Genomic DNA, 26,986 nt, shown 5'->3' with positions numbered 1-26,986 from the left:
CCACATATAAAACTACAAACCGTAAACAGTAATCAGTCTCTATTTCAACCTGCTTTTGGGTTGCACGTGCCACTATTACGTTATCAGTTCTGGTCTTTGGCTATTAATGCCCAGTTCCTCAGTAACTTACAAGAAGCGTTTTGTGTTTCCCTTGGAAAGCACATGGCTTTCTGCACTGACCATTACTATCATGCTACTTACCAGTGTAACCATGAGCCCGTTTCATATGTAGTTTCATATTGCTTTTCTGTGTAAATCCCATTGCACAGTAATCACATTTATAAGGCCTCTCTCCTGTGTGCTTTTTCATGTGGACCTGAAGAGCACTCTTCTGGTTAAAAGCCTTTTCACATAGCGTACACTGAAATGGCCGCTCCCCTGACAACAAAGAAAAACTTCTTTAATAATTTCTAATTTCAACATAAAAATACAGTTCAGAATTCAGTAAAAACTATCAAGATGACCTAGGAGTTAAGTAGACATCTTTTTCCTTGATACTTTTTCAAAGTACTATGGCTTCATACTGTCAGCAAGACAACACAAATTGTCAGAATATTTACATAAGCCCTAAACCACTGATATTCTTACCTTTCCTATCCAATTTATTATCTAAGTCAATTATTTAATAGACAAGCAAAAATATAAGTTTACCAGTTTGGCTTTTCTGTACTCAATGGAACCATTACTTTTTTACATCACTTAGAATAATGTAAATAAAGCCATACTGTAGAATTAACAAAGCTGACACTTGTAAGAAACTAGAAAGTCAAACATGCTAAAGAAAGTTCCAGTATTCCTACATGGGACCTCCTACGCCAATAGCTACTAGTGATTCCCAGACCTTACCACAGCAGGCATATTATTCCAAACCTGCCAGCACACTGCTTTTAAACAGAAATTCAAGCACATATTCATCATAAAAATATTTAAAAGACCTACTTGGCAAAACCAGACCTTTGCTTCAACATTCAACACCACAACCTCTGACATCAACAGAAGACACACTGATATATGTCACTAAGGACTTCTAAAAGCACTTTCAGAACTTACAAATACATTGTAGTTTCCACGCTAAATCCATCTTCAGACAAAGGTCCTTAGAAGCACAGAAGTGTTCTTTCTATTTTTGTTAACAGTGATTTCACAAATTTGAAGTGAAATCTACTTTTCCTCAGATACTTCTGACTCCAGGTTTTCCTGTTAAGATGAACAGCCTTTCTGGTGTTGTGTAATGGATTACCACGTGTCTTTCTGGTAGAACTGGAACCATCTACTTCGATCTAATTTTGGCAATACTTCTCCAAACTGCTCTTCACTGATAAATCCAAATGTCTAAGATATTTACAGCTATTCAGAAAAATAATGCGTTTTCCTTCTGCCTGCTGATTCAGTAGGTAGTGCCCATTAGAAGTCATTCAAAATGTTTAATCAAGAAAGAAATCATAAGTACTTTCTCCTAGACAAGGATCATACCTTTAGGAAAGCACATCAGCTTAGGTTCACATTAGCCTTTCCAATCATAGTTTATGTAAGAGCACCCCTCTAAAAACATCTGTGCAGCACATTTTCACTCTTTTCGTCTTAAGAGACTTTTAGAAGAACATTCTCTTCTGTAAAAATAACTACCATGTGGATTGACTTGCTGTTTTAACAACATCAAGCAACAGTAATATAAAAATAGATTTAGCAAGGATTGTAATAGTTTGTGGGCATCTGTCTTTAAGATACTGAAGGTGAAAGCAGCTGAACCACCCTATGTACAGCTTTCAGCATATAGCAGGGCAGAAGCCACAACCTGAAAAGCATTTCTATCAAAAATGTGTGCTCCCTAGACATCTGTCAGTGTTTTTATAGAATAAGTTTAAAATAATTAAGCAGAAAAGAACACAACAAATTAAAAGCACTGTCATTAGAACACAAATTAAAAGCACTGTCATTAGAAACAGATGAACTAAGTAGTTCAATAACAATGAAGCACTGCCTACAGCAGTCAGCATCAGTAGTCAAGACTGTCACTTATTTAATATCATTGAGCACACCCACTCATTTGCACATTTTACGATGCTTGAAGATGATAATATCCAGAGTCTTTACACCACTTTAAATAATACATTAGAATATGTTTTTATTAATCTGTTTCAAAGACTGACAAATTTTTAGGTACAAGCTTATGCATTCACATCACCGTTGCAGTAATGCTAGTCCCAGCATATGAAGAAGCTTAGTAAAGGATAAAGTTCTGGCTCTGAACAAAACATCAGTTTCTGAAATTTCAAGTCTGCTATTCCTTATTTTAGTTTCCAAACACTTTGGGTTAGAAATTCACTTTTTTTTAAGCTTAATCTAAACATCGGTATCTGAATGCAGTTACTTGAAACCAAGAGCAAGGACTTCAAACACAATACGCATATGTTCATAAGAAAGTCTTGTGAGATACAAATAATTTTTGGCATTACCTGTGTGAATGCGACTATGTCTCTCCAGCTGACTTGGCTTAGCAAAAGCTTTTTCACAAGTATCACACTTAAACACTCTAGGCTTCTGGGAACTCAGTGAAGGTCCAGCCTGATGGGTTTGCATGTGTTCCTAAGCCAGTATAGAAAAAAATACATTTCAGACCACTTTTAAAAGCTGGAAGAAGATGAAACCCTGCTTTTTTAAATTATTTTTCTTTTAAATAAGAATTTTTTTAATCAATTTTTTGTAATGCTGATGCATCAGTATCTTTTCATTTCTGAAAATCTCTGTTAATAACTGCACGCATTGCTTGTTTTGCAACCATTAGTCCCTTTCACTAGTTATCTGAAGCAAAAAAACCCCCAGCACAACCAACCCAGAGCTCTTGAAATACTTTGTTCATAACCCTTTCCATAAAGATTTTTTTCCTAATAGATAAACTAAACCTTCTCTGGTGCTACTTGAGGCCATTTCCTCTTGTCCTATTGCTTTTCACCTAGGAGAGACTAACACACACCTCACTACCTCCTTTCTGGTAGCTCTATAGAGAGCCATAAGGTCTTCTCTTAGCCTCCTTCTCTCCAGGTAAACAACCCCAGTTTCCTCAGCCGTTGCTCATAAAACTTGTGCCCTAGACCCTTCACCAGCTCTGTTGTCCTTGTCTGGACTTGCTCTAGCACTTCAATGTTGTTCTTGTAGCAAGAGACCCAGAACTGAACACAGGATTCAAAGTGTAGCCTTACCCGTGCTGAATACAGTGGGGTGATCACTCCTAGTCCTGCTGGTCACACTGTTTGATACAGGCCATGATAGTGTTGCCTTTCTTGGCTACCTGGCACACTGCTGCTCATTCAGCTGCTATCAATCAACAGGTTCGTTTCTGTAGGCAGCTTTCCAGCCACTCATCCCCAAACCTGTAGCACTGCATGGGGTTGCTGTGGCCCAAGTGTAGAACCCAGCACTGAGCCTTGTTGAACCGCATACAATTGGCCTCAGTCCATGGATTTAGCCTGTTCAGACCCCTCTTAGATTCTTCCTATAAGCAGAGTCCTTCCTATAAGCAAACTCCCACCCAACTTGGTGTCATCTGCAAACTTGCTGAGGGTGGACTCGATCCCCTCACTCAGATCATTGATAAAGATATCAAATAGAACTGGCCCCAATACTGAGCCCTGGGGAACACCACTTGCGATTGGCCACCAACTGGATTTAGCTCCATTCACCAGAACTTTTTGGACACAACCATAAACCAGTTTTTTTACCCAGTGAACAGTACACCATACAAGCCATGAGCAGCCAGTTTCTCCAGGGGAATGTTGTGGGGAGCTGTGTCAAAGGCATCATTTTGTTCCCCAATCTTGTCTTCACAATAGCCTTGTAGTCCTCCTGAGTTGCCTGCCCCTTCTTCCAAAGGTCATATGCTCTTTTTTCTTTTCTCCCAAGTTCTAGCCAAAACTTTCTGTTCCCAAGAATCAAAACCTCTATCATTTCATGCTCACTATGCCCAAGACAGCCTCAAATGATTACATCACCCACACATCCTTCTCTGTTTGCAAACAACAGGTCCATCGAGCACCTTCCCTAGCTGGCTCACTCACCAGCCACGTCAGGAAGTTCACCACTCCAGGAACTCCTTAGACTGTTTTTTCTCTGCTGTATTGTATCCAGCAGACATCTGGTAAGTTGAAGCCCCCCATGAGGACAAGGACTAGTGACTATAAGACTCCTCTCAGCCTCTTACAGTGTATTTTGTCTGCCTCTTCAGCCTGGTTGGGTGGTCTGTAACACAATCTGCATTGTTGACCTTACCCCTGATTCTTACCAACAAACACTCAACCCTTTCATTGCCACCATCAAGCTTTGGAGAGTCAAAACTCTTCCTATTAACCCTTGACCCAAGGTTTCTTTTGATTGCCCATGGACTTCTTATTACAACTTCATCACTACCTACATGACAAAGCAATAATAATAACCCAAGGGTCATACCAGAGTAAGAATTTACCTTGTCATATCTTTAACCTGGGACCAGTATGTAACAGAAGTAAAGGCTTAAATATGAAAAAAATAAAACACCAGCAAGTTCTAAGGACACAAATGGAAGAGAGATTCATTTTTTGGTTTTGTTTTCATTACTTAAAGAAAGCAAGTATCAATACTGGAATTTTTTTTTTTTTTTTTAGTTTTTGTTGTTGTTGTGTTGGTTTTTGTTTGTTGTTTTGTTGTTTTTTTTCCAGGAAAATTAGCCTAAACCATAGGCTAACAGTTTCACAGCACCACACTTATGAGTTTCCCCCAAGGACCAACAGTCTGGTTGACACACATAATCACTCCAAGGGGGTGAACTTCACAAACAGAGTATGTTTCCTTAAAATATGATACTAAAGTGAAAGGAAATCTATTGAAAAGCTCTCCTAAGGGCTACTTAATACTAAGACATTACCTCTGTCTCCAGAAATTTCCTGCTATAAATTCTGGGAAGCTGGCAAAATTTTGGGAAGTTTTGTTTCCTCTTTTCGTAAAGCACTTCTTCAAATCACTGCCTTTTAGAATCTCTCAGAGATAGGATACTGGCCTGGACATAGCACTTGTCTAGTAGAGCTGAATATTCCTAACAGGAGCATTCCATAACCTAATTAAAAATTTAAAGACACCACTAATTTTTTTTAAAGACTTGGAAGTATCAGGTTGGTCATAATCTAAAGAAAACTAAATATAAAATATCAGCAGACAACAGCAATAACATAAGGATCTTTTAAAACAAATGCTCCCTCTGCAGACATCCAAGAGACCATTTAAAAAAATCAAATGATACAGTGCAAAGTGTATAGCTTCCTATGATTCCAGCAGCTTATCTGGAAATCAGGATTAGCATTGATGAGATACATAAGCAAATAAAGGAAGTGGAATTTTTTCAGGCACTATTACTTCCACAACAGGCATTCACATTTTTCATTCTGTAATCAATATATGCATTCAAATCCTCTCCACACTCCAAGAGGGAGTTCTCTATTTGTGTATACATTACTACTGAGATGTCTTCTCTCATATGCACACCTCTCACACTGTAAAAGTAAAGGGATAACAGGTACCTTTCATTAATATCACAAAAAGTCCAAAACAAAGGATTTAACAGAACAATTAACCGTTATTGCCAAATACCTTGAGATGTGTTGCCCGCTTAAAGGCTTTATTGCAGACATGGCAAACATGTATCCTTTCCTTGCCATGAACCTCTTTACTATGCTGCATCAACATGGTGGCTGAAGAAAAAGTTTGACTACACTCAGAACACTGGTGCACACGACCTTCTTTTTCCGTTTGGCTGCTTTTAGTCACATTAGGAGAAACCTCTGTCACCTATAAAAATTTACAAACACACTATCAAATAATTTCATAGGCATATCCACAACAGTGGTTTATTCTTCAAAATCTACCTCAACAAGACCTGTTTTTGTAAAGTACTTAAAGCAACTCAGCAACACAAAGCGTATATAAATATGAACTTGATTTTCATTGCTCTTAAGAATGACATGTAAATATATTTTAAGGAAACAAAGATTATACCAACTACGTTCAAATTAATTTATGCATTATAAATACAATGTGCTTGTATCAGTATTTCCCTATATTCTGTTTCATATTCCAGATCATCTCAGACAATTCTCACTTCTCTCACCAAACAAAAGCTTGAGACAAAGCTATTTCAGGCAAAAAAAAAGAAAGTATCTCTGATTTTACAAAGAGTATTTTCTATTAATTTACTTTCTCCATTAAGGACTTAAGAAAGCAAAACTCTGAGTTACCAACCTAAAGCTCCAGATGTACTGAAACATAACAAAAAGTTAATATAATCTGGATGGGGCTGTGCTGTATTTTTATCAATGAGGAGCGTTTGGAAAAATTTCACTTTCTTCAAATAAAATAACACTAAATTCCTTGAATTTTATAGATACAAAAGAATCCCAGCTTGCCTACAAGAAGATTATGGGAGACAAAAATCAAAAGCCTTACTGAAGTCAAGAAAACCCACACCAACAGCTCTCCTTCTCCACCAAGCCAGTCATCTCATCATGGAAGGCTCTTAAGTCAGTTAAACCTCATTTCCCTCCAGAAATCTCTGCTGAATACTTCTGATCACCTTCTTGTTCCTCATGTTTCGAAATGCTTTCCAGGATTATTTGCTCTATTGCCTTCCTATGGCCTCTCCCCTGTCCTTATCTCAACCCCTGTCCAGCTGAAGAGGAGAGTGACAGAGCATTCTGGGTGACCATCTGGTGTCCAGCCAAGGTCAACCCACAATAGCAGATCCCTGAACACACTGCAGTTTGTTCTCCTGATGCCCAGGGCTGTCATCCTGCTATTTGCCTTATTTCCTTTCTTCAGGATCCTGAACTCCAGAGTGAAAGGACATCCCTGATATTCACATTTCCAACCAGTTCTTCCTTGCTTGCAATTGTCAAGTCCAGAATACTACTTCTACATCTAGGCTTCTCAGTCATCTGTATTGGGAAGTTATCATCTATACAGTCTAGAAATCTAGATTGCTTGTGCCTTGCTTGTTGCCCTTCCAGCAGATCTTAGGCAGGTTGAAGTAACCCATTTGGACCAGGGACCACAAATCACAGGTTTGTTTAGGTTGGAAGGACCTCCTGAGATCATCTAGTTCAACTCGCCTACACAAAAAGAGTCAGCCAGGGCAGACTGCCCAAAACCAAGATGAAAGCCTCATCTTTTACTTCCTCCTGATCAGGCAATCTGTAGCAGTTAGTTAGCGTTCAAGGCAGTGTCGCCCACGCTGGTCTGCTTGCCAATCCTTATCCACAAGGTCTCAGTTGATTCACCATGCAGGCAGAACTCCTGGCATTCCCACTGCCGTGTTGCCATTCTTTCCTTCCTAAAGATCTTGAATCTAGCCATGGTAGCACTTCAGTTGTATAAGCTGTAGCACATTCTCTCTCTGATTCCAATACCATTACAGTTTTGCAGCATATTAGCATTCCAGAGACACACATGGTTGTAACAATTTTTCCAAAAGTGTTTCTTCTAGCATGTTCTTGTCTCAGGAGCCTTATTTACACGTATACACATGAAGCAGGCCACCTTCCTTAAGTTCTTACCATTTCTGAGGTTTCTAGTGCCCGTATCAGCACAACTTGCCCACATTTTGCCCTCTGCTTGCCAGTCCAGTCCACCACCTCTTCACTTAGTCATGGTTCATCATGTGCCTCTCTCATTTTTCTGATTTTAGAGCTTGCATTAACAGGTTGGTTGAAAACACTCATTTTGCCTTCAAGAAGAGAAGTCTGAACTACTTTTTCCAATATTAATAACATATTACCTATGTCAAAGTTCCTATTGAAATTCAAATACGTAAGAAGTTGAAAAGACTTGATACTGCACCACTATTAAAACAAATCGGTTACAAAAAAAACAGAATGGAAAAAGTGTGGCAATAGGTGCTATTTTTCCGACAGCTCTCAACTTTGTCAATTTTTTGTTATCCAATTACAAACTTACTTGAAAATTTCTGGAGCAGTCTGTGTTGAGAGCATGGTCATATAATTTGTAGGACGAAACACATTAAATTCATTCCTTTTTGGTGTATGAAAGCATGTTTTCAACTCAAAACTTAGAAACTGGGTGATTAGGAACTCACAATGAACCTCTTCTAATACTCCTTCTGGGGAATGACATTAATCTTGTTTCTTCAGAAAACAGAGGAATCATTCCATATTTTGATTAAATAATGCCCTTTACCCACAAAATGTACAGAAATATATTTTATCTACCTGATATGTTATTTCATCAGAGTTTGCAGATGCTGAATGAGATGTATGGCTCACCAGTATGACTTGCTGTGAGCCTGACCCACTTTGGCTAGCGAGACTGGAATCTGTGAGTATAGCAGGGAACTGCTGACCCTGTGAAAGAGGGCAGGAAAAAAACAGAGTAAAATAACTATGCTTAAACAGCTAACTGTAGTCATGTAAATTATTTTTGTATCTCAAAAGTACTTCAATTTTTTGAACAAGACCATTTCAGAACCCTACCTTGGTAAATGCTACTGTTTTCTCTCCTTTTCTCCTTCCATTTTAAGTCTAGCAATTTAGAGTGCAACAACTGCTGTAAGTCTGTAAGAGCAGATATTCAGCCATGCATAAACATGCATAAATGTTTCAGCATTCCCTTGTCTTTGTCTTTTCAGCTGACATCCTCTTTCCTGAGTGATCTTCCCACAATATTTTCCTTTTTAAAAATCTCTCAATTATGCCTACTTCAAAACCACATGAAAGTAAGATACAAAATTACTACTTTAGATATACTAATATCATACTACTACTTTTATCTCTACATTACTGTTGAAGACTCTTCAATTTCCACAGTACCTTTATGTACAACCAATTCCTGCAACACAGACTGTGCTTGCATAGTGCCCAAAACAAGGTTTAATTTTTATTTATGCATGCCTTAACATTAGGCACAGCATCTTATTAATAAACATCAACACTGCCAAATGTAATCACTTAAATTACTACAAAGTCTGAAATGAAATCACATGTTGCTTTGCTACTTTGTGATACCAGAAATCACAAAAGTGTCATAAGAACATTTAAGAAGTCTTTCCTTCCCTTCCCCAGAGCAAAATTGCAGAAGGAAGCATATAACCATCCTAACTGACTTTGCTTCTCAAGGTTTACTCACACCATATGCCTGACAACCAGTCTTTTATTTACATACATTTACACATTTTAATTCAGGTCAAAAAGTAAGTAAAAATCAATCTAAACCTAGTTAAGCCAAGAAAGTAGAAGCAACAGCCCAAGTTTTCAGATGTAAAACCTACACCAAAATGCCAAACACACAATGACCCTAAATTTTCACTTTCTAGTCTTTAAATATTATTTACTGTTTGGACCTGCTTGTTTTTTTTTTCACTCCCCATTCTATACATTCTATTTACCAACATGTCTTTGGCTCTTGACGACACAAAAAAAATCTTTAATTATGATAAAAATAAAACTAACGCTAAAGCTAGTAGGGAGATGACAGTCCATACAGCACTATTCTTATAAAATTTCTTATAACACTACCTGTTTTTAAAGACAGTAGATTTTTTAGATTCTGTCCTGTTATTTGTTGTGAAAGGAACTGTTGCATCTGCTCTTCAACTATCATGTTCACAAGAAGGAAAACAAAAATTTACCATATTAAAAAAAAAAAAAAAAGATTAGGAATATTTAGTTGTATTCCTGAATAGCAATAACAAAGTACAACACAGTTCATCACTAAAACTGATCTCAAACAACGTTTGAAACAGTGGAACCTACCTGATTATTGTAAAAAAAGAAACCTGCTAAATTTACCTGTATTTTTGTTTAGTTTATGCTTCTATATACCAGTGTGCATAAACTGATGGCAGAAAGAAGGAAAGTTAACTGAATTTTCAAACTCTATGCGTTTACAGGACAAAATTATTTTCTAAGCAAAATCTCTGATTCCTGGCCTGTAAGCCAGTGACATTAGTTTATCTCTCAGTTCAGAAAAACTTTTCTTACCTGTGAAGTGATATTAAGTGTAACTGCATCAAGACCACCTGACAACATTCCCTGAGTGTCAGCAAGAGTTAAGGTAACACTACCATCTCCTCCAACTCCTGATGAAGACATTACCAAATTCTGAGTAGAAACTGTAGACTGAGATATGGGTGTTGTTGAAGGAAGGTTTGTTCCACCTGTTGTATTAAGCTCTGGAATATATGCAAAGTAGTAAAATAAGAAAAATTATATCTATTATATACCTAAACTCTTAGCTGCAAGCTTACTTTAATTGAAGTTAATTTCTATTTCTCATTTGCTAGGCTTTTCTCTTAAAAGAGAAGCAAACAAATCAGTTAAACAGCTAATCATGCATTAAAATTTGTCAGATGATAAAATCAGAAAAATTACATTTAATGTAGCTTGATGGACATCATACTGCAAAACAATAACTTTGTAACATGGCACATGGAAAATGACTCATTGCTGAAAAGACACCCAAAGAAGTTTGAGGTTATGAATTTCTGTAGTCTGAACACTTGCAGAATTCTCAATGAAACACACTTTTACTCATGGCAGTAAACCCAAATTTGGTAACTGTAACCCAACAGTCACACCCTACCCTTGCAACATGGTTGATAACCCATAAGAGCAAAAAAGGGCAGTTTATTATCAATAGGTATTTCATAACAGTTTGAATATAACAAGCGTATAATAGTTTATTACAAATTCTCCAACACATGACTAGAGGCCTCATGGCTCTCAAGTCTAAAATAGGCCTGATAAGAAAATAATACAGAGGCACAGTATCACTGTCTGTTTCTACTAATTAATTACACAAGAGCATGCTTTAACCTTCAAATCTTACAGGATACTCTGGGGTAGGCTTCCCCCAGTACGACATCAAAGCAGATTTGTTTTATAGATGTATATGAGCACTAAAGCAAACTATGAAAGGAGACAGACTAAGGAAAAGGAAGACAGGGAAAATATATTTCTTTATCAGTAATAAGATCGTATTAGTGCATCCTGCTGCAACCAATCAGTGTAACCAATGCAATCTGCTGCACTGGGTGGAAGTATGAACAATTATATATGTACACATGTGGTTGTGTGCATATTAAGCAGATATAGGCAGAAATTCATATACATATTTAAAACCTTAAAATTTAATTATCAGAGGAAATTTGATATAAAGGACATTTTATCATCTGTCTGCAACAAATGTATGATTTCTTCATCCTCCGATTTACAGAAATAGTCCCTCAATATTTCTGTAACTGCCACAAAGTACCAATTTTTACATAGGCCTTCTTATTTTCATCTTCTTATGTGGAGTAAAGTTCATTTAAATTGGCATAACAAGTTAAAACTCGTAAGAAAATACACAAAGCCACGCAGTTCCTGAACTGTAATATGCAAGATTATACCATTTACTTATCTGGTCTAGTATTTTATTATTATTATTATTATTTTTAATTTGAAAAATCACTGTATGCATACCTGGAGTATTTAGTGAAGTGCCCTGAGAAAGAAGCTGGTCATTGCTTATAGTTAATGTAGCACCTGTTGTCTGGCTGTTGATGGTTGGCGCTGTCAGCCTTAAGCCACTATTCAGATCACTGCTTCCAGTATTATGCTGAATAAGATCTTGGCCTGAATACAAATTAGTCCTATTATAACTGGAAATGTCTCAATGTTATTCTGCTACTGTACTTAGAACTATAAAACAAGTGATCATAAAATAATAAAAGTACAAAACATGCAGATTTTTATGCAGAGGTTCAAATTTTTAATACAGATGTGATTATACATATCTAGATACTAGCATGTAGAGAAATACCTGAAATTATTAATATTTAGACAAATACTGATCTTACTTATCTAGTTTCAAGACACCAACTTCATGAAACCATAAAACTCTACCAAAATAAAAGCTAATGACTAAAATATGGGAGGGGTTTTTTATCTAATATATGGATAATTGCATTGAACACATCCTCTTTTGTAAAAACATCACTTTACATACGGTGTTAATTCTGTGGGACAGTCAACAAGCACAGAATATACAGAAACTGAAACCTATACTCCATTTTTCTTGGAATAGCGAATATCTATTAGCAAGCACAAACACCTAAGTGGGAGACCCTGACACCTTAACACTGACATTATTGTCGTTAAAAACGCTAAATGCATTACAGAAAACAGAAAAAGAGAGAGGAGAAGAAAAAAAAGGAAAAGACATTTAAAAAAGTAAAACACAGATACAATCATTAAATATTATACTGGATCTATTAAAGAAGTGTTATGATATAAAATACAAACTATCTTTGGGAGAAATAGGTATTTATAATATATAGAGGCTCAGTGTCTCGGAGGCAGTAAGAAAGAATTCATTCAGACACCTGAAATATTAGCTACGTATTATAAAGTCTGAACTACACTTCAAAGAAAGATCAGAACATCTGTTTGAACATGGCTCCACAGCATTTAAAGAAAACTGCTTCAACTCATCCTCAGTGACTGCCTGTTTGTTCATGTCCTAGTAGCACCCAAGAGTTGCACTACCCCAGACAAGCACAGCAGTGAGGTAAGAACTGGTTATATGGGCTTTGCCATTAAGATAAGTATCTGTTGGCTCTAGGCCATGAATAAACAGGGAATCAATCTAACATATCCTCAAAGCAAATATATTTGGTTTTCAAGAACAAATTTAAGGAGTACCTTTTAAAGCTGATGAATATTAAAAAAAACCCACAACACACCATGGGAAAGCTGTGCACTGTGAAACGACCCTCAAATGCTACTGTATAGCTACCTTATAAAATACAGATCTAGTACCATTAAAGATATTTTAAAATACCAACCAGATATTGTAAGAGTGATTTCTTGAGGACTTCCTGATGAGTTTGTAGTAGTAGAACCTGAAGCATGAGCTAGAACTTGACTCAAACTGGAATTATTTATGGTCAACATTATCTCATGTTGTCCATTTGAAGATGATACCATGCCCTGTGAAGTCATGACTTGAGAGATGTCTTGGGTACCTAAATGTAAGTGGGTAGAACAAAGAAAAAACAAACCAACCAACAAAAACAGGCTATGAAGATTTTTTCATCACACTAAACACAATTTTTTAAAGCAATTCATGCATTATTTTCTGAACTACAACAAAACACAAACGAAGCCAAGGGAAGATGCTAGAACTTGTACTCTAAAGAATAACCTGCAAAGGAACAAACGATATGAAACAATTTAAGATCTTCAGAAAAAAGACTGTGTTCAATTTCTCACTGTGTGTAATACCATAAGTAAAACTAAGAAATCCAAAGCCCAATAGAATTAGTGATACTGCTTACCACTAGCACTGGTTGTCAGCACAGACTCTTGCTCAGATAGGGATCCTATTGTCATGTTAGCAGATGATGTTACTGTGGGCTGCAAAGACAGGCCTGATAAAGGCTGAATAACCACATTAGCCGGCACTGCATTCTCTGCTGCCTGGAGGGAGGAATTCTGTGGAGCCATATTGGGATCTCCAGTTAGCTGTTGAGCAAGTAAATTACTCTGCTGTAACGTCTGCTGTAGAATACTTGGGTCAATCTGGAAAGCAAATTTTCAATCTGATCAATCTGAAGTTAAGAGATACTACAGGATAAGCAAATACCCTTAACATAAATCCAGAACTCATATTTATTGCATAGAGTACATGTAACATTTAGACTTCTTCTATAACTATTTTAAACTTATTTTTCAAGAGTCCATATACAGCCACTCTTCAAAGTTGCTATGTAAGCAGCCTAGATTCTTCCCTCCCTTCCCTCAGCAAATGTTTGGAAAATCATAATCCCAGTTACATGTGAGCATGCTTGGCACCAGGTACACTGTTGATATTCTGTACTTTCTTATTTCTGCACGTAATGCTGTTTTCAGGTCTTTAGAAGTGAAAAGGCATGGAGCACAACCAACTTAATGAAAATTATTCTTTCATATCATTTCAAATACAAGATTTTAGGTGTAATTATCTCACCTTTTTCTGTCATTCATTTTACAAGCTCAATAGGAATTTAAATTTGTAAATCCAAATATTAAAAGCTTATACAAGCTTGCCAAAAAAAGCAGGTGTCTGATGCTAAGGGAAAGAACATTCTGTGCAATAATTTGAGTTTGATTGTTTCCAGGGGAGGTTTCTTCAGGGGGCTTGGTGGGGACCCTAAACTGCATTTGAAGTGAAAAGACAAAATGCAATTAGAAGAAAAAAATAGAGATTTTTAAAGCAACCTGCCAAAATCCCAGAGGGGTATGGGAAAAAAAAACCTGAAAAAATGAAAAAGAGAGAAACCAATCAGAAAAAAAAACCACTTGTGCAGCTATTCTTTAGGCCTTCAAACATGGTACAGCTGACATACATGGTATTCCAGCATGTCTCACTCAAAGGGAATCTTCCAGAATTATGTATGCTCTTTAAGACTTCCTTCAACCCTCAAAGTGATTCTATAAAATTAAAAGCAAGAAACTATGAGCAACCTACCTGTAATGTTATGTTGTTAATACTGGTGGCATCTATTCCAGAAATTTGTACATTTTGTCCAACCAGATTAGCAGCAAGTTGTAACTGTATTCCTTCAAGAGTGGCCAAGCTACCATCTGTCAAGGACACAGTTAAGTCACCTCCAGCTACCAAAGAAAACAGTTATATTATAATGTTTTTCTATATCATTACTGACTGCCTCTTTTAGCCTGTTTATTTTTACAAGTTGAATCAATATAAAAGCTATACATACACATTTATTTATGGCAAGAAAAATACTGTTAAGTAGATTATTACATATTTTAAATCTTTATAAATTCTAAGTAATTTAAGAATTGTTATTTAAGCACTTACAAAACAAGAACCACGCCAGAGTAGCTGAATTCCAGAGTAGTGCAATATCAGTACTCCAGCTACTTATTGTATTTTCTTCCTTTCCGCAGTATAACATCACTGCAGAACTGAAGAGATCTTTTCAAGTGAATTGCACACATTTTTCCTTAATTCTTAAACATTTCTGTTTGTGTCACCGCCATGCATCAAATCATGAATTCAGTACATATCTTACCTGTTTGACAAGCAGCGTTTGGCATAATTTTCTGAACTCTAATTAAAAGCAATGTTCAGTACTTGATCTCAACACCACCAACAAAAAGTCATCCATTTTTACCTGACACTGAAGCAGGCAAGATAGCCTGGCCCACAAGTCCTTGTTGAAGTAAATTCTGATCAAACTGATTGGTCAAAACGGAGTTATTCATGATGAAGACATTAGGGTCTGTTGAGGATGAATTAAGAAGATTGACTGGTTGTAGTCCCTCAGCTGAAGTACGTGTAACAGGCTTCCTAACTTTCTTTGCCTCTGGTTTATAATGGCACTGTATGTGGGTTTTTCTGCGCCCTGAAGTACGAAACCGTAAATCACAGTGTGGACATTTAAAGGGCTTTGCTCCTGTGTGCAGGCGCATGTGTACTTTTAGGCTCCCTTTTGTAGAAAAAGAATTACTGCATACATGACAACTGAAGAGCTTCTGGCCTGCAAAAGTTTCAAAAACAGAAAGGTAAGTGATAAAATCCCTAAAAATCAGTAGCATTGTACAAACAGTTAAAAAAATACAGATTCTGAACTAATTTGAACAGAAGAAATTTGAAGTAACTTGCCTTTTCCCCAATAATTTAGATTGCTTTTCAAATTAAGGATCTCAATTAAAAGTATCTTAATTTCTTCCTATTTCTAAAAATCAAAATGCTCTTAAAACTTCCATGCAGATTCTTACTTGGTCATCCACCCTCCTCATCACCTCAGCTTCCTGACTAATCAAGTTGTTCCAAGTACACAGCTCAGGAAACTGAAGAATTAAATTTTATCCTGATCTCTTCAGCATTTGGTTTCTCCTTAGCTTTTCCTTTTTAATTGTAGCAGCAATATACTTCTGCTTCAACCTTTACCTCAATACTGACTAGTATTAATGGATTACAGGTAGAAAATGAATAAAATTTATAACTGAGATACTTAGCTGTAGGTGTTGCCCACAGACTAAAACAGCTTTCTGGAAAGCAATACAGGCTCAAATGGAGAAATTGCAACCAGTTAAACTTCATGTTAATCCAACATAAGATGGCCCAATTATGAAAGAAAATGGAAAAAAAAACACAAACCAAAAAAAAGCACAAACTCCCTACATGATCAAATGTAGCTTTGTACTGAAAATTACACTTCACAAATGCATGACAGCTCTTTGAAGGAGACCAGATTTTCACTGACAAGTCTTTTTGGAGCTTTATACCAGTTTTATGTGAAAGGACCTCAGAAAAACTGCTGTTACAGGATGAAACGAAAGAGTCTTTTAATGAATTAAAGAGTTAAAGTTTAAAGTTTAAAGATTAAAGTTACAAGACTGAAAACAAAAAGTAGGATTATATGGGCAATTTCCCAAGGCTGGAAGTCAGCAAGGGAGCTATTTAAGCACTTGAGTGAAGACCCAACCTAGTCAAAATTGTAATACACAATGTGGAAGAGAGGCTTTACAACAGGTTGGAAAAAAGCTGTTAAAGTCATTGAAGTATTTATAAAGCTCTGGTATATATTATTAAAAAGTTTGCAAAATTGTAAAAAGCTTGAAAACCTGGGAACAATTTCCCACTATTTCTCAAATGAACTTAGGAACAAACTCATCAAATGGCACACTGAAAAGTAAATTTGAACCAAGAAATTTGTTACTGCTGGATCTGCTGGAAGCTACATAGTTACACTTTGTTTTATTAGGTTCAGAAAATGACTGGGTAAAAGTAATACAAAATATTCCATTAAAGGTAGTAAGCAAAAATGTACAATTTCTAGTTGAGAGTCCCACAACTTGCAAACTGCTTGAACCTGGAGGAACAATCCCTGCTTTGTTCTTTTCATTATCCTTACGATCTGTTACTGTCTAAGACAAGATATTAAATTACAGAGACAACTGATATAAATCACAAGAGAGCATTTCTACTAAACAACAGTAGAAAGCACAAAACCATTGAACTGGAGAGGAAGCTTCCATGGTCAAAATAATTATAAATTACAGCATTTAAAAATTACATTTTTGCATTTTTTAAAAAACCTTATAAAGCACCACAACAAAACTGTAGGCTGTTGTAGAAACGAATTAGTTCAGGATTGGTTTACTGAAATTTATTACAGAAGTTCAATGGTAAGAAGCAAACAAGTATTAAAGATTTAAAGAGTTTGTTTTTAATTTACAGAAAGTTGGGCTTGAAAAATACTACTACTATAATTGGACCTCTCTCAAGAACACAAAGAAACTACTGTAAAAACTTAAATATTGCAGAAATTTGGTTTATATTGCACTTGCATGATTCAAAAAGCGGGATACTTTCATTTTCGTACTCTTGTTTTTCAATATTCTTAGCAGCACAAACAGTAACATTCAAAATTTTTTAAATTCCTCCAAGTCCACCCTCTTGTTCACGAAAATCACCACTGAAGTGCTACAGCAGATCTGATATAATTAAAATATTATATAGATACACACATAGCTTTTCCATGAGCTAAGACTATGATTGCTTTGTAACTCTACCAGTGCAGAGGGCTGTAATAAAACAGTTTATTCAATATCATAAGACAATTCATCTGATGACAACAGAAGTACTGAATTCCACCTAGCACTGCCATTCATAGTGCCATTTCCCATATCACAATGAAACAGTATTCCTTGCAAAAACTTTAGTTAAAAGAGCCAGTCAAGAAAGTAACCAGTTCCTAAACAAAGACATCCAGAATCTTACTGACCTGTGTGCGTCTTAACATGACAATCCAGAGTGGATTTTACAGTGAAACTTTTCCCACACTCTTCACACTTATATGGCTTCTCTCCAGTATGGATACGAACATGCCTAATAATTCCAGAATACACGTATATGTGAATTTCTACTTTTATGTCTGCTTGTAAAAAATTAATTTTGTATCTTACTAATTTCAGACCTGAATACTTATATTAACATTACATTCAACAGAACTAACAAAGATGATGGCTCAGGCATTTGTTTTTTTTTTCAAACTGATTCTTACATGTTTTTGCATTCAAGTCCTATAGCAAGAAAAAATAACTGATCCTAAAACTTCGTAATAATCGTTTTAATACTGCAGAAAAAGAAATATGAAAAGGCTGGTTTAGTCATATTCAGAATATGTAATATTTTGACAATATTATGATATATTCTGAAAAAGTGTATTTAGATAAAAGTCAAACTTAAGCTTAAGCATAAAGAGGTTGTATGAAACAGTTACTGCTAAATTACTGGTGAACAATTTAGAAAACTGAAAATACACAAAACTTTTCCATTCCTTACCTGACTAAATCACTGGGTTTTTTAAAGCTCTTGGGGCAATAACTACAGCAGTTGGCATATTTGGGCTCGGCTTCCAGTTCTGCTTGCTTATCTTTGATCTCACTAATTCTGTCTTTCTCTGCAGCAGACTGGACAAGAACTTTTTCTGAAACAGTGGCAGTTTCTCGAGGCCTGATCTTCGCCAGTTCTGCAGTTTCTTCTTCTGTAAAAGTTATGACACCAGGACGAGATTTTCTGGATGTTCTTTCAGAGTTTTCATCATCGTCTTCACATGCAACTATTGGAAAAAAAAAATCAAATCTAAAACAAAACAGCACATGTCCATTTACTTTAATCTGTCAGCTGAAATGACAAAAATAGAAGGGTTTAATAATAAACATGTGGCCACTACACTACGTGCTTGGGCTCAAATCTCTCTCAGAGGTCTAACTCCTCATGTCTGTAACTTCTTTTTAAAAAAGCTGGATTTATCATTCTTATTAATTACAGTAATTCAATACAGGTGTAAGTAATTGAGAGCAAAAAAATGCTCTACTTTCGTGACACACTAAAATAACAATTTAATGTACAATACCTTGAATACACTGGACAGACTCCTGGAAAACTTACTTCCTTAAGCAATTTAGATAACTGAGCAATTTCAGTGGCTCTGGATATTACATTACCCATGCTGGAAGGCTAATTTTTAACATTACTGTCACAGAATTCACATAATCCACTGAAACATCTGTACTTGTTATGTAGTAAGGACTGTAAAAGTAAAAATGAAATAATTTACCTCCCCCTCCTGTTTCTGTAGCTGCTGCTACAGCTGAGGAGACTGCCTGATGTTTTTTCATATGTTTTTTGCAGTGAACAGTTGTTCGAAAGCTTTCATCACAGAATGGGCACTTGTAAGGCTTCATGCTCATGTGAGTTGCCATGTGCCTGGTAAGGCTGCCATTAGTTGTGAAGGAGGTATTGCAAATGCTACAGCTGAATGCTTTAACTCCTTGAAGTAACAGAAACAAATAAGTAGCATGCCATTTAAGTTTACTTATACAGGACATATACAAAACCCAAATGTGACTAAGGCTAATATGGAGCTGCTATATTCTGTTACCTGTATGGGTCTTCTCATGTGACTTAAGAACTCCTGAGGAAACAAAGCCACGGCCACAGAGTTGGCATTTATAAGGTTTCTCACCAGTATGTGATCGTACATGTTGTTTCAAATGGCTGGATTTCTTAAAACCCTTGTTGCAATACTCACATCTGTTAAAAGAAAATTGTTTTCATTAGTTGCATATAATTACTACCCATAAAATATTAAAGAAATTATGTGACAGAACCTAAAAGTATAACGAACCTATAGGAACGCTTGCTTTGATCTTCATTATCCTCAAGAAAATGGGGCCTTTGGGAGTGCAAATCGAGTTCTTCTTGTGATGCCTGATCTTGTATCAAGCGGGTAGTCTAGAGAGCAAAGCCTCAAGTAAATTTCAGTAATACAATACTAGAAGTCACATGAATAGACAAATAAAAATTGCAGCATTTACCGTCAACACAAGTAGTCAAATTTATGCTTTCATACTTTTCTGTAAAAAAATTAAGGGTGTGATATGGTATCTCACTCCTTCACAGTGAGAAGGAAAGCAACAAAATGTGCACGTGCTGAATTAGAAGACACAGACAAAATGCTGCACTTACATCTCACTGTGAATCTAGACAAAATCATGTCTCAAGTCTTGCAGATTTTCTAGTGGTTGAGGGGTTAAATTTAACACCAAAGCAGCTGTTTTAAATGGTACAGAGCCTCTCACTGCATACAAAAATGCACAATGCTGCTGACAGACTTGACTATTTTTTTAACAGATTCTTCTTTTAAGCAAAAACCATGACAGAACAATCCTCCAAAATGACAGCATGTTTTAAGATTTGAAGAAAACCCCAAAGCCTGTTGGCTCCTTCCAGATCCTAAAATCCACCTCAGTTCTCTCACTGATATCTGCCCTTTACAAGCAAGCAAAGAGTAATTATTTCAGATCATGGTAAGCACATTACTACAGATGTTCATCATGCTAGGTACTGCTACCATCATAAAAAGTTTTATTTAACCTGTATTTTTAGCAATTAAGCTCTTCTACAAATTTAACCAGGTGAGAATGACAACAGAATACCATAAACTGCAATATGTAAGCTCCATGATTGATCCCTACACATTTTGATGTTTATTGCATGATCATATCTATATCCATAGGAATTTAATAATTAGGACAGAATATAGTGCAATAATGTAAAATTCTTTTGTAACATTAGGTCCTTCTCTTAGTTTTAGACTCCCAATCCAACTTTACAGCACTATATCCTTTTTTGAGGCTGGAGTATCAAAACATACAGCTCATTTTTCAGAAACACGTACCAAGGTCACTTTTCCTCCACCCACCCTTTGATTTTCTGGTTGTTAAGCAATCTAGAAAAGAAATCACAAAACTTTTCTGACTTTTAAGTTTGCCTAATTACCAATAAAATAGTTCAAAGAAACTCATCACTGAACACAGAATTCTGCCTTCTTGCAGTACTTACTACATTAATAGTGTCTGTATTTGGAACCTGAAGAAGGGCTGGTGGATGATAACTCGTTGAAAGAGCCTGAGATTCAAGTGTGCTTGAATCCTGCAGCTGCTGTACAGCTGGAAATTGAGTCTGTTGATTGTAGCTATCATTCACTGTAAAACCTGCCAGAAATCAAACAGTTATAAACCTGGAAAACATACTGAATTGGACTTTGAACAACACCACATATTTTTGAAGACTACTTTCAAAACAGATTTTGTAGTATTACCATACAATAATACTTATTTTATACTCTACACTGTTGAGTGCCAAAATACGCAAATGTTTCTGGCATCTACATAATATGCATAATAGGGTTACTTACCATTAGCTGGAATTCTATTGGAAAACCTCCTCCACAGAAAAACACTGTTTGAAGTTTCTTCGGGGTGCCACAATTACCTTAGAGCCATTGAAATTTTGAATTTCTTGTATGTAAGCATGCATGTGTCAAACAGGTTGACCCATCTCCCTTTATCCACGTTGGTACCACGCTCCCTTAACTACACTGAAAGCCGATCACAAGGATGCAAAGCTCAGTGGGGAGGATGGCGGGTGAGTGGAGGAGATGACCCAATAGGAGAACTCCAGTTTCTGACAAAGTAACCCCATTTTCTCCTACTTTGGATCTCCTCCACATATTCCCACTCTTTAGATAATAGTAAAGTAGATCCTCTCAAAGGCAAACTGCAAAGTAAAAAACAATCATATATTTTTATTCACATTTCCAGTATTAAGAACTGAAATGTTTATTCAGTTTTGTTCTTCTGAAATATCAGATCTAATCACCTCCTTTTCTAAATGAATGAATGAATGAATGAAATGATAGTATGAATGATTCAGAGCCAGGAAAGTATAGCTCAGATTGCAGGGTTTTTAATGATATCAGAGATGCCCTTTTATCAACCCTTCTAAGTCCTAATACTTCTATTTTTAAAAAAACAAATAAACCAATGTTGTGTGAAAAAAAAAATGAAGTCATAAGTATGAGTAATTAAGGTAAGGGCAGCAATTTTACTATTTCTGTGCAGTTTGCCTTTAATGGACAAAAAGGGTGAAGATCATGAAAACAGGGTAGAAACAAACCCACATCAGATGATCATAGCATCAAAGGCTGAAAAATAATGCTTAAAGAATATTCTGAATTACAGTATATAAAAAACTGGGATGTGTTAAGTTTAAGCACAAATTTTCCCAAAAGACACTTTCCACAGCAGAAAAATACTGATACAGGAAAAAACCTACTTGTATGCTCTTGCTACACCACAGAATGAAACCCAACAAATGTAAATAAATTTTGAAAGCACTATTAGTCAGGTTGTAATATATCCTAATGCTGCAACTTATGTAACATTTTATCTCCTAGAACTACCAAGATTACAAGAAGATTCAGCAAATTAAACCTTGCACCTCAATTACTCTTAGTGAAATGACAAAATCAGAAAAGTAGCCTGAAGAATAGTGATGCAAAGCTTTACTGTGTAAGAGGGCTGCTAATTTCTATTTTCAAATGGATTTTAAGAGCACCTTTATGCAATAATGGTATTCCCACTACACTTGATGAGAATACAAAAAAACAAGCCTCAAGAAACTAAAGCAGGAAGTGATACTGCTTCTATGCCCTACATAAAAAAAGGACATAATGATTAAATGCACAAAGAAACAGCTATCTAAAAATCAGATATTTTTTCAACTCTTAAGTAATTTTTACTAGCTAAGGAGGAAAAAAGACATTACTGTACCATGACCTGTTTCACTTCACTGTGTTTCAATAAAAGCAATTATCGACATCCTGAAAAATTTCCCAGGCTCAGGAAACAAAATGATTGGAAGAAAAATTCTGAATTTAGAGGTATTTGGGACAAACCAAAGAAAGAAATACTACTTCTAAAAGTAGTTCTGGAATAAATATAAACTAACACTGTAAGAAGCATGTACATGATGCTTCCCCATTTTGCTCAATACCTAGTATGAAGGTCAATTTCCACTCAAATTTTATAATGATCTGACAATTTTGAGTATGCTAAAAGCATTTAGTACCAGCATACTATTTCTGCAGTACAGCATTGAAAAAATCCAAACCAAACACCAAAAACCAGACATTTAGTCTGAGAGAGATAAAAATAAATCTCAGTACCTTTATTTTCTGCTTGTTTTCATAGAATCATAGAATAGTTGGGGTTGGAAAAGACCTTAAGATCACCTAGATCCAACCTCTCTGCCATGGGCAGAGACACCTCACACTAAACCATATCACCCAAGGCTTGATCCAACCTGGCTTTGACCACATTATATACTGTTTCTCAGAAGCTTTTGGTTAACTTTCAAAGAACAGAGAGCATCTTAAATTCTGTAGGGGAGTATTTTACTACAAAGTCCCATAAACTTGGAACTGGATTTTGTGTTATTTCAGTACAATCACTGCATTGCTTGTTTTTCCTTGCCTTTAGGACAACACCTAACCTATTCTCGTCTACATTAAAGCATAATAAAAAAATAGATTACTCTGCAGATCAGTTTACTAGTGGAAAGATATGTCTTAGAACATGAGAATGAGAAACAGTATGGCAGCTCATAGCAAATGCTGTATCTTAGTCTGGACAAACTTGGATGTCTTTATCGATGTATCATTGAATTCTAACATTAGAAACATATCTACATGCATCACAGTGAAAGTCAGTTTCTAGCAATTCAATTTTCTGCAGGTTTGCTTCCTAGGCAATTTTTAGACACAGCTGAATCAATGTGTTAATAGTCACTGAAAAAATCTGAATTCCAAGTCCGCAGATTGCAGATCAACTTCTTCGGAGGAAAAAAAAACCCTCAAACAACCCAGCACTCTGATGGCAAGGGTATATTTGTATGGGATAGTGAATAATAGTATTTGGATTTCTTACAGTTTTTCAAGATCCTTTTCCTATCAACACTAACTAATTATTAACATTCAACCACACTTACAGGGAGACTTTAAAAGGAAGACTATCTATATGAAAACGTATTTGTTGACACATGATATTCAATAATCCAAAGACATTTTCTGATAAAAGGTCCATTTGTTTGTTCTGACTTCACTAAAAGGTCTTCAAATGAAGACACCTAAATATGTAAACTACTAAGAACACAAGTTCTTTTTCCCAGCTTTCAAATCTAGCTCAAATGAGTAATAGATCATGATACAGCAGCACCTCCACAAGATCTGCACTTCTTTACAAGTTTGGACTTATCAAGAAGAAAATCTATCTGAACCAGAAATCCTGTAGAAGTATTACAAATAAACCTGAAAGAATAAACAAAATTCTGACAAGTCTGGGCAGATCTAGAGATCAGCCTCACCTGTCTTTTTTTTTTAAAGAAGAGAAATAATAAAACCTAGTGAAGATTTTTTAAAACTCCTACATTGTTTTATTAATAAACACTGAGTCAAAATATTTTAACAAGAATACAGCCTAAAAATATCAAGGATAAAAAAGATGTTTTAAGCTTCAATGTTCTGCCTAGCTGATAGGAAAAAGAAATTAGGAGCATGAAGCACAGATGCAGACATAGGGAGAGGGTCGACCAATTTAACGCATGCATCCGCGCAAATGCTTACCCACCTGAAATTCAAAAATTTTGAAGGGCCCCAGGATCTTCAAGGAAACTTCAAAGAGTTGGAAATCTGTGGATGAGATTCCAAGTAGAATAGGAGACATCTTATACAAATGAGACTTTAAAAAACAAAACCACACACCACAAATGTTCTGATTCTCTGTACCGATTTTAGAATGTACCGACGATCAGCCTGGATTTCTGATGATGAAAGAATTGTTTAGTGAGATCTAGAAGAGTCTCCTCCCTTCCCAAGAAATCAACCAATATTCAATAGTTACTTAATGGAGAAGACACATATACATAGAAACTGAAGTCTTAGATAACAAAACAAGGTTCACACACTGGATTTTCAAATTCAAAAGAGTCATAAAAATCCAACAAAACCCACAACCCACCCTTGAGAGAAACAGAGTGAAAAACTGCACTTTTTTTTTCCTGTACTCTCTTCTGATTCATTTGGAAAACTGTAAAAGCTAACCAATTAAAGCAATCCATAGGGATTTAACAGGATCAGGTTCAGTCTTGTTTAATAAAGGCACAGTTTTATTTTTTCTAACTCAGTTACATAAAAAGCAGCACAACTTAGAGAATTAGAACCAGCAGCAAATGATACTGCTTCTTCAGTGTCTTTCAACTTACCACAGTCAATTACATTTTTATAAAAAACCTGACACATATAAAAAGGGAATGAAATTAAGAACAGAGACGTTTAAGTAGATGGAATACCAGTTACTGGTTAATCAGTTAGACAAATATGGACCTACTTGCTCGAGTAAGGAACAAAGAGATTCAACTGATCAGACAGAGAAACAGAAATGCCCTTGAACAAAGCCCCCTTCCTTGCCTTGTCATCATCCCCTCCCCCACCAAACCCAACAAACTACACACAAAAAACTAGTAGCTTCATATCAAACAACTCAAGGAAGCCATCTCTGAAAAGCAAAAGAAATAGTCATTTCTTCATTCTCTACAAGCCACATAAGCCTTACATTTTTTCAGTATTTTGTGGAGACAAGTTTCCAAATGTTTACAACATCTTAATTCATTACTCATGTAGCATGACAAAAGGAAACTGCTGTGCTTAGGTGAAAGTATGGGTTTTTTTACATAACTATACACGATTATACTTCTTTTTCCATAATGAATCCCAACAGCTACTCAATCAAATCTCGAGACTGTGATTCTGATCATCTCAGATTATAAGCATGTATACTTATGTCGAAAGTTGTGTAAACTGCCTACTGCCACAGCAACTTCAAACAGTTAAGGAAAGAGTATTAAATACGTACATCAAATAACTATAAACCCTATTTTGTAATGACTAAACAATCTCATAAGAGCAAAATCTATGTTTAAGTATTCAAGATACTCTACAAAATATAGTTTCAAAACTAATTTAAACAGTTTTTGCAAGTTCTCTGCATCACAGTTAGTTTGAGTGTGGATGCCCACTTTCAAAATGTTTTGATAACTATGTTGTAAAGCCAGATTTATAAAAATCACTTTAAAAACCTTTATTTATTACTAACCTTGTGATAAGCCCTGCTGATCAAATGGCTGCTGCGTTATAGCTTGCTGTTCAAACTGAGTGATGTTTTCCTGTAAAGCATGCTGGGATGTCACAAATCTATCTGAAATGGGGAAAGAGGAAAGAAAAAGAAGGAAAAAATATCACGAAAAAAATGTCATTAACTGCGTAATTCAGTTGTTCTCAAAAAACCCTGCATTTTTGAGCATATGAATTTTTACTGAATTAAAAAATAGTCTTAAAAAGTTAGATGAATAGGTATATAAATCTTTGCTTATTGTAGGCTTTACTTACATTCCTCTGTAGTATTTATTAACTCATTACACACTAAATGGTGCAAACCTTCAACAGTCTTCGTAATTCTTGAAAGTAAACTTAAACACCAATGAAAGAAAGAAATTGCACAATATAGTTTACATAGGTAGTTTTTACTCTGTTTTCACAATTGTTTCCTGCACTGCATTGAAACTTACAAAGTGAGGTTAATTTGTGAACTTGTTTCTTGAGAACTTGTAAACTACCTCATTATAAACCTTTAGCATTTCAAATACTCACCCTCATCTTGTCCTAAAGGCTGATCAGCCAATTGCTGCTCTAGTGCTGTTTCTTCAGTGCCTACTACTGGCTGTTGGTCTAACTCTAAAATAGCCTGCTGATCTGTCGCAACAGCTTCTGACTGCTGTAGCTCATCACTTTCAATCTCCACTTGCATCTGGGTAGAAACATGAATGCTCTGCTGATCTACTGTAGAATCATCTATAGAGGCAGACTGCTCATGTTGCTGAAGTTGCTGTGCAAGTTCATATCTGCAAAAAAAAGATGAGGTCTTTTTATGGCTCCAGTTAAGACAGTTATCCTAACTATTTACAGGAACAAATTTCTATTTTACACCATAATTTA

The 26,986-nt window shown here is 35.9% G+C and overlaps 1 protein-coding gene across 1 annotated transcript in view; it reads right to left on the bottom strand.

The window, feature by feature from the left end:
• ZNF236 (zinc finger protein 236) overlaps positions 1 to 26,986 on the bottom strand; it is a 60,651-nt gene that overhangs the window by 2,016 nt on the left and 31,649 nt on the right. The window contains exons 14-31 of the mRNA XM_005153435.4: positions 26,642 to 26,892; positions 26,088 to 26,189; positions 20,938 to 21,089; positions 19,721 to 19,827; positions 19,475 to 19,626; positions 19,151 to 19,363; positions 18,373 to 18,649; positions 17,813 to 17,916; positions 15,194 to 15,559; positions 14,524 to 14,669; positions 13,352 to 13,595; positions 12,860 to 13,039; positions 11,496 to 11,648; positions 10,014 to 10,204; positions 8,247 to 8,378; positions 5,617 to 5,814; positions 2,457 to 2,586; positions 202 to 378 (exon numbers count right to left, since the gene is read on the bottom strand). Of these exons, the coding sequence (XP_005153492.2) occupies positions 202 to 378; positions 2,457 to 2,586; positions 5,617 to 5,814; positions 8,247 to 8,378; positions 10,014 to 10,204; positions 11,496 to 11,648; positions 12,860 to 13,039; positions 13,352 to 13,595; positions 14,524 to 14,669; positions 15,194 to 15,559; positions 17,813 to 17,916; positions 18,373 to 18,649; positions 19,151 to 19,363; positions 19,475 to 19,626; positions 19,721 to 19,827; positions 20,938 to 21,089; positions 26,088 to 26,189; positions 26,642 to 26,892 (3,275 nt within the window). The remainder of the gene's footprint in view (positions 1 to 201; positions 379 to 2,456; positions 2,587 to 5,616; positions 5,815 to 8,246; positions 8,379 to 10,013; positions 10,205 to 11,495; positions 11,649 to 12,859; positions 13,040 to 13,351; positions 13,596 to 14,523; positions 14,670 to 15,193; positions 15,560 to 17,812; positions 17,917 to 18,372; positions 18,650 to 19,150; positions 19,364 to 19,474; positions 19,627 to 19,720; positions 19,828 to 20,937; positions 21,090 to 26,087; positions 26,190 to 26,641; positions 26,893 to 26,986) is intronic.

The sequence above is a fragment of the Melopsittacus undulatus genome, chromosome 1, assembly GCF_012275295.1.
Source record: "Melopsittacus undulatus isolate bMelUnd1 chromosome 1, bMelUnd1.mat.Z, whole genome shotgun sequence".
Taxonomy (NCBI): domain Eukaryota; kingdom Metazoa; phylum Chordata; class Aves; order Psittaciformes; family Psittaculidae; genus Melopsittacus; species Melopsittacus undulatus.
The sequence above is the reverse complement of the archived record's forward strand: the minus strand, read 5'-3'. Positions and strand labels throughout refer to the sequence as shown.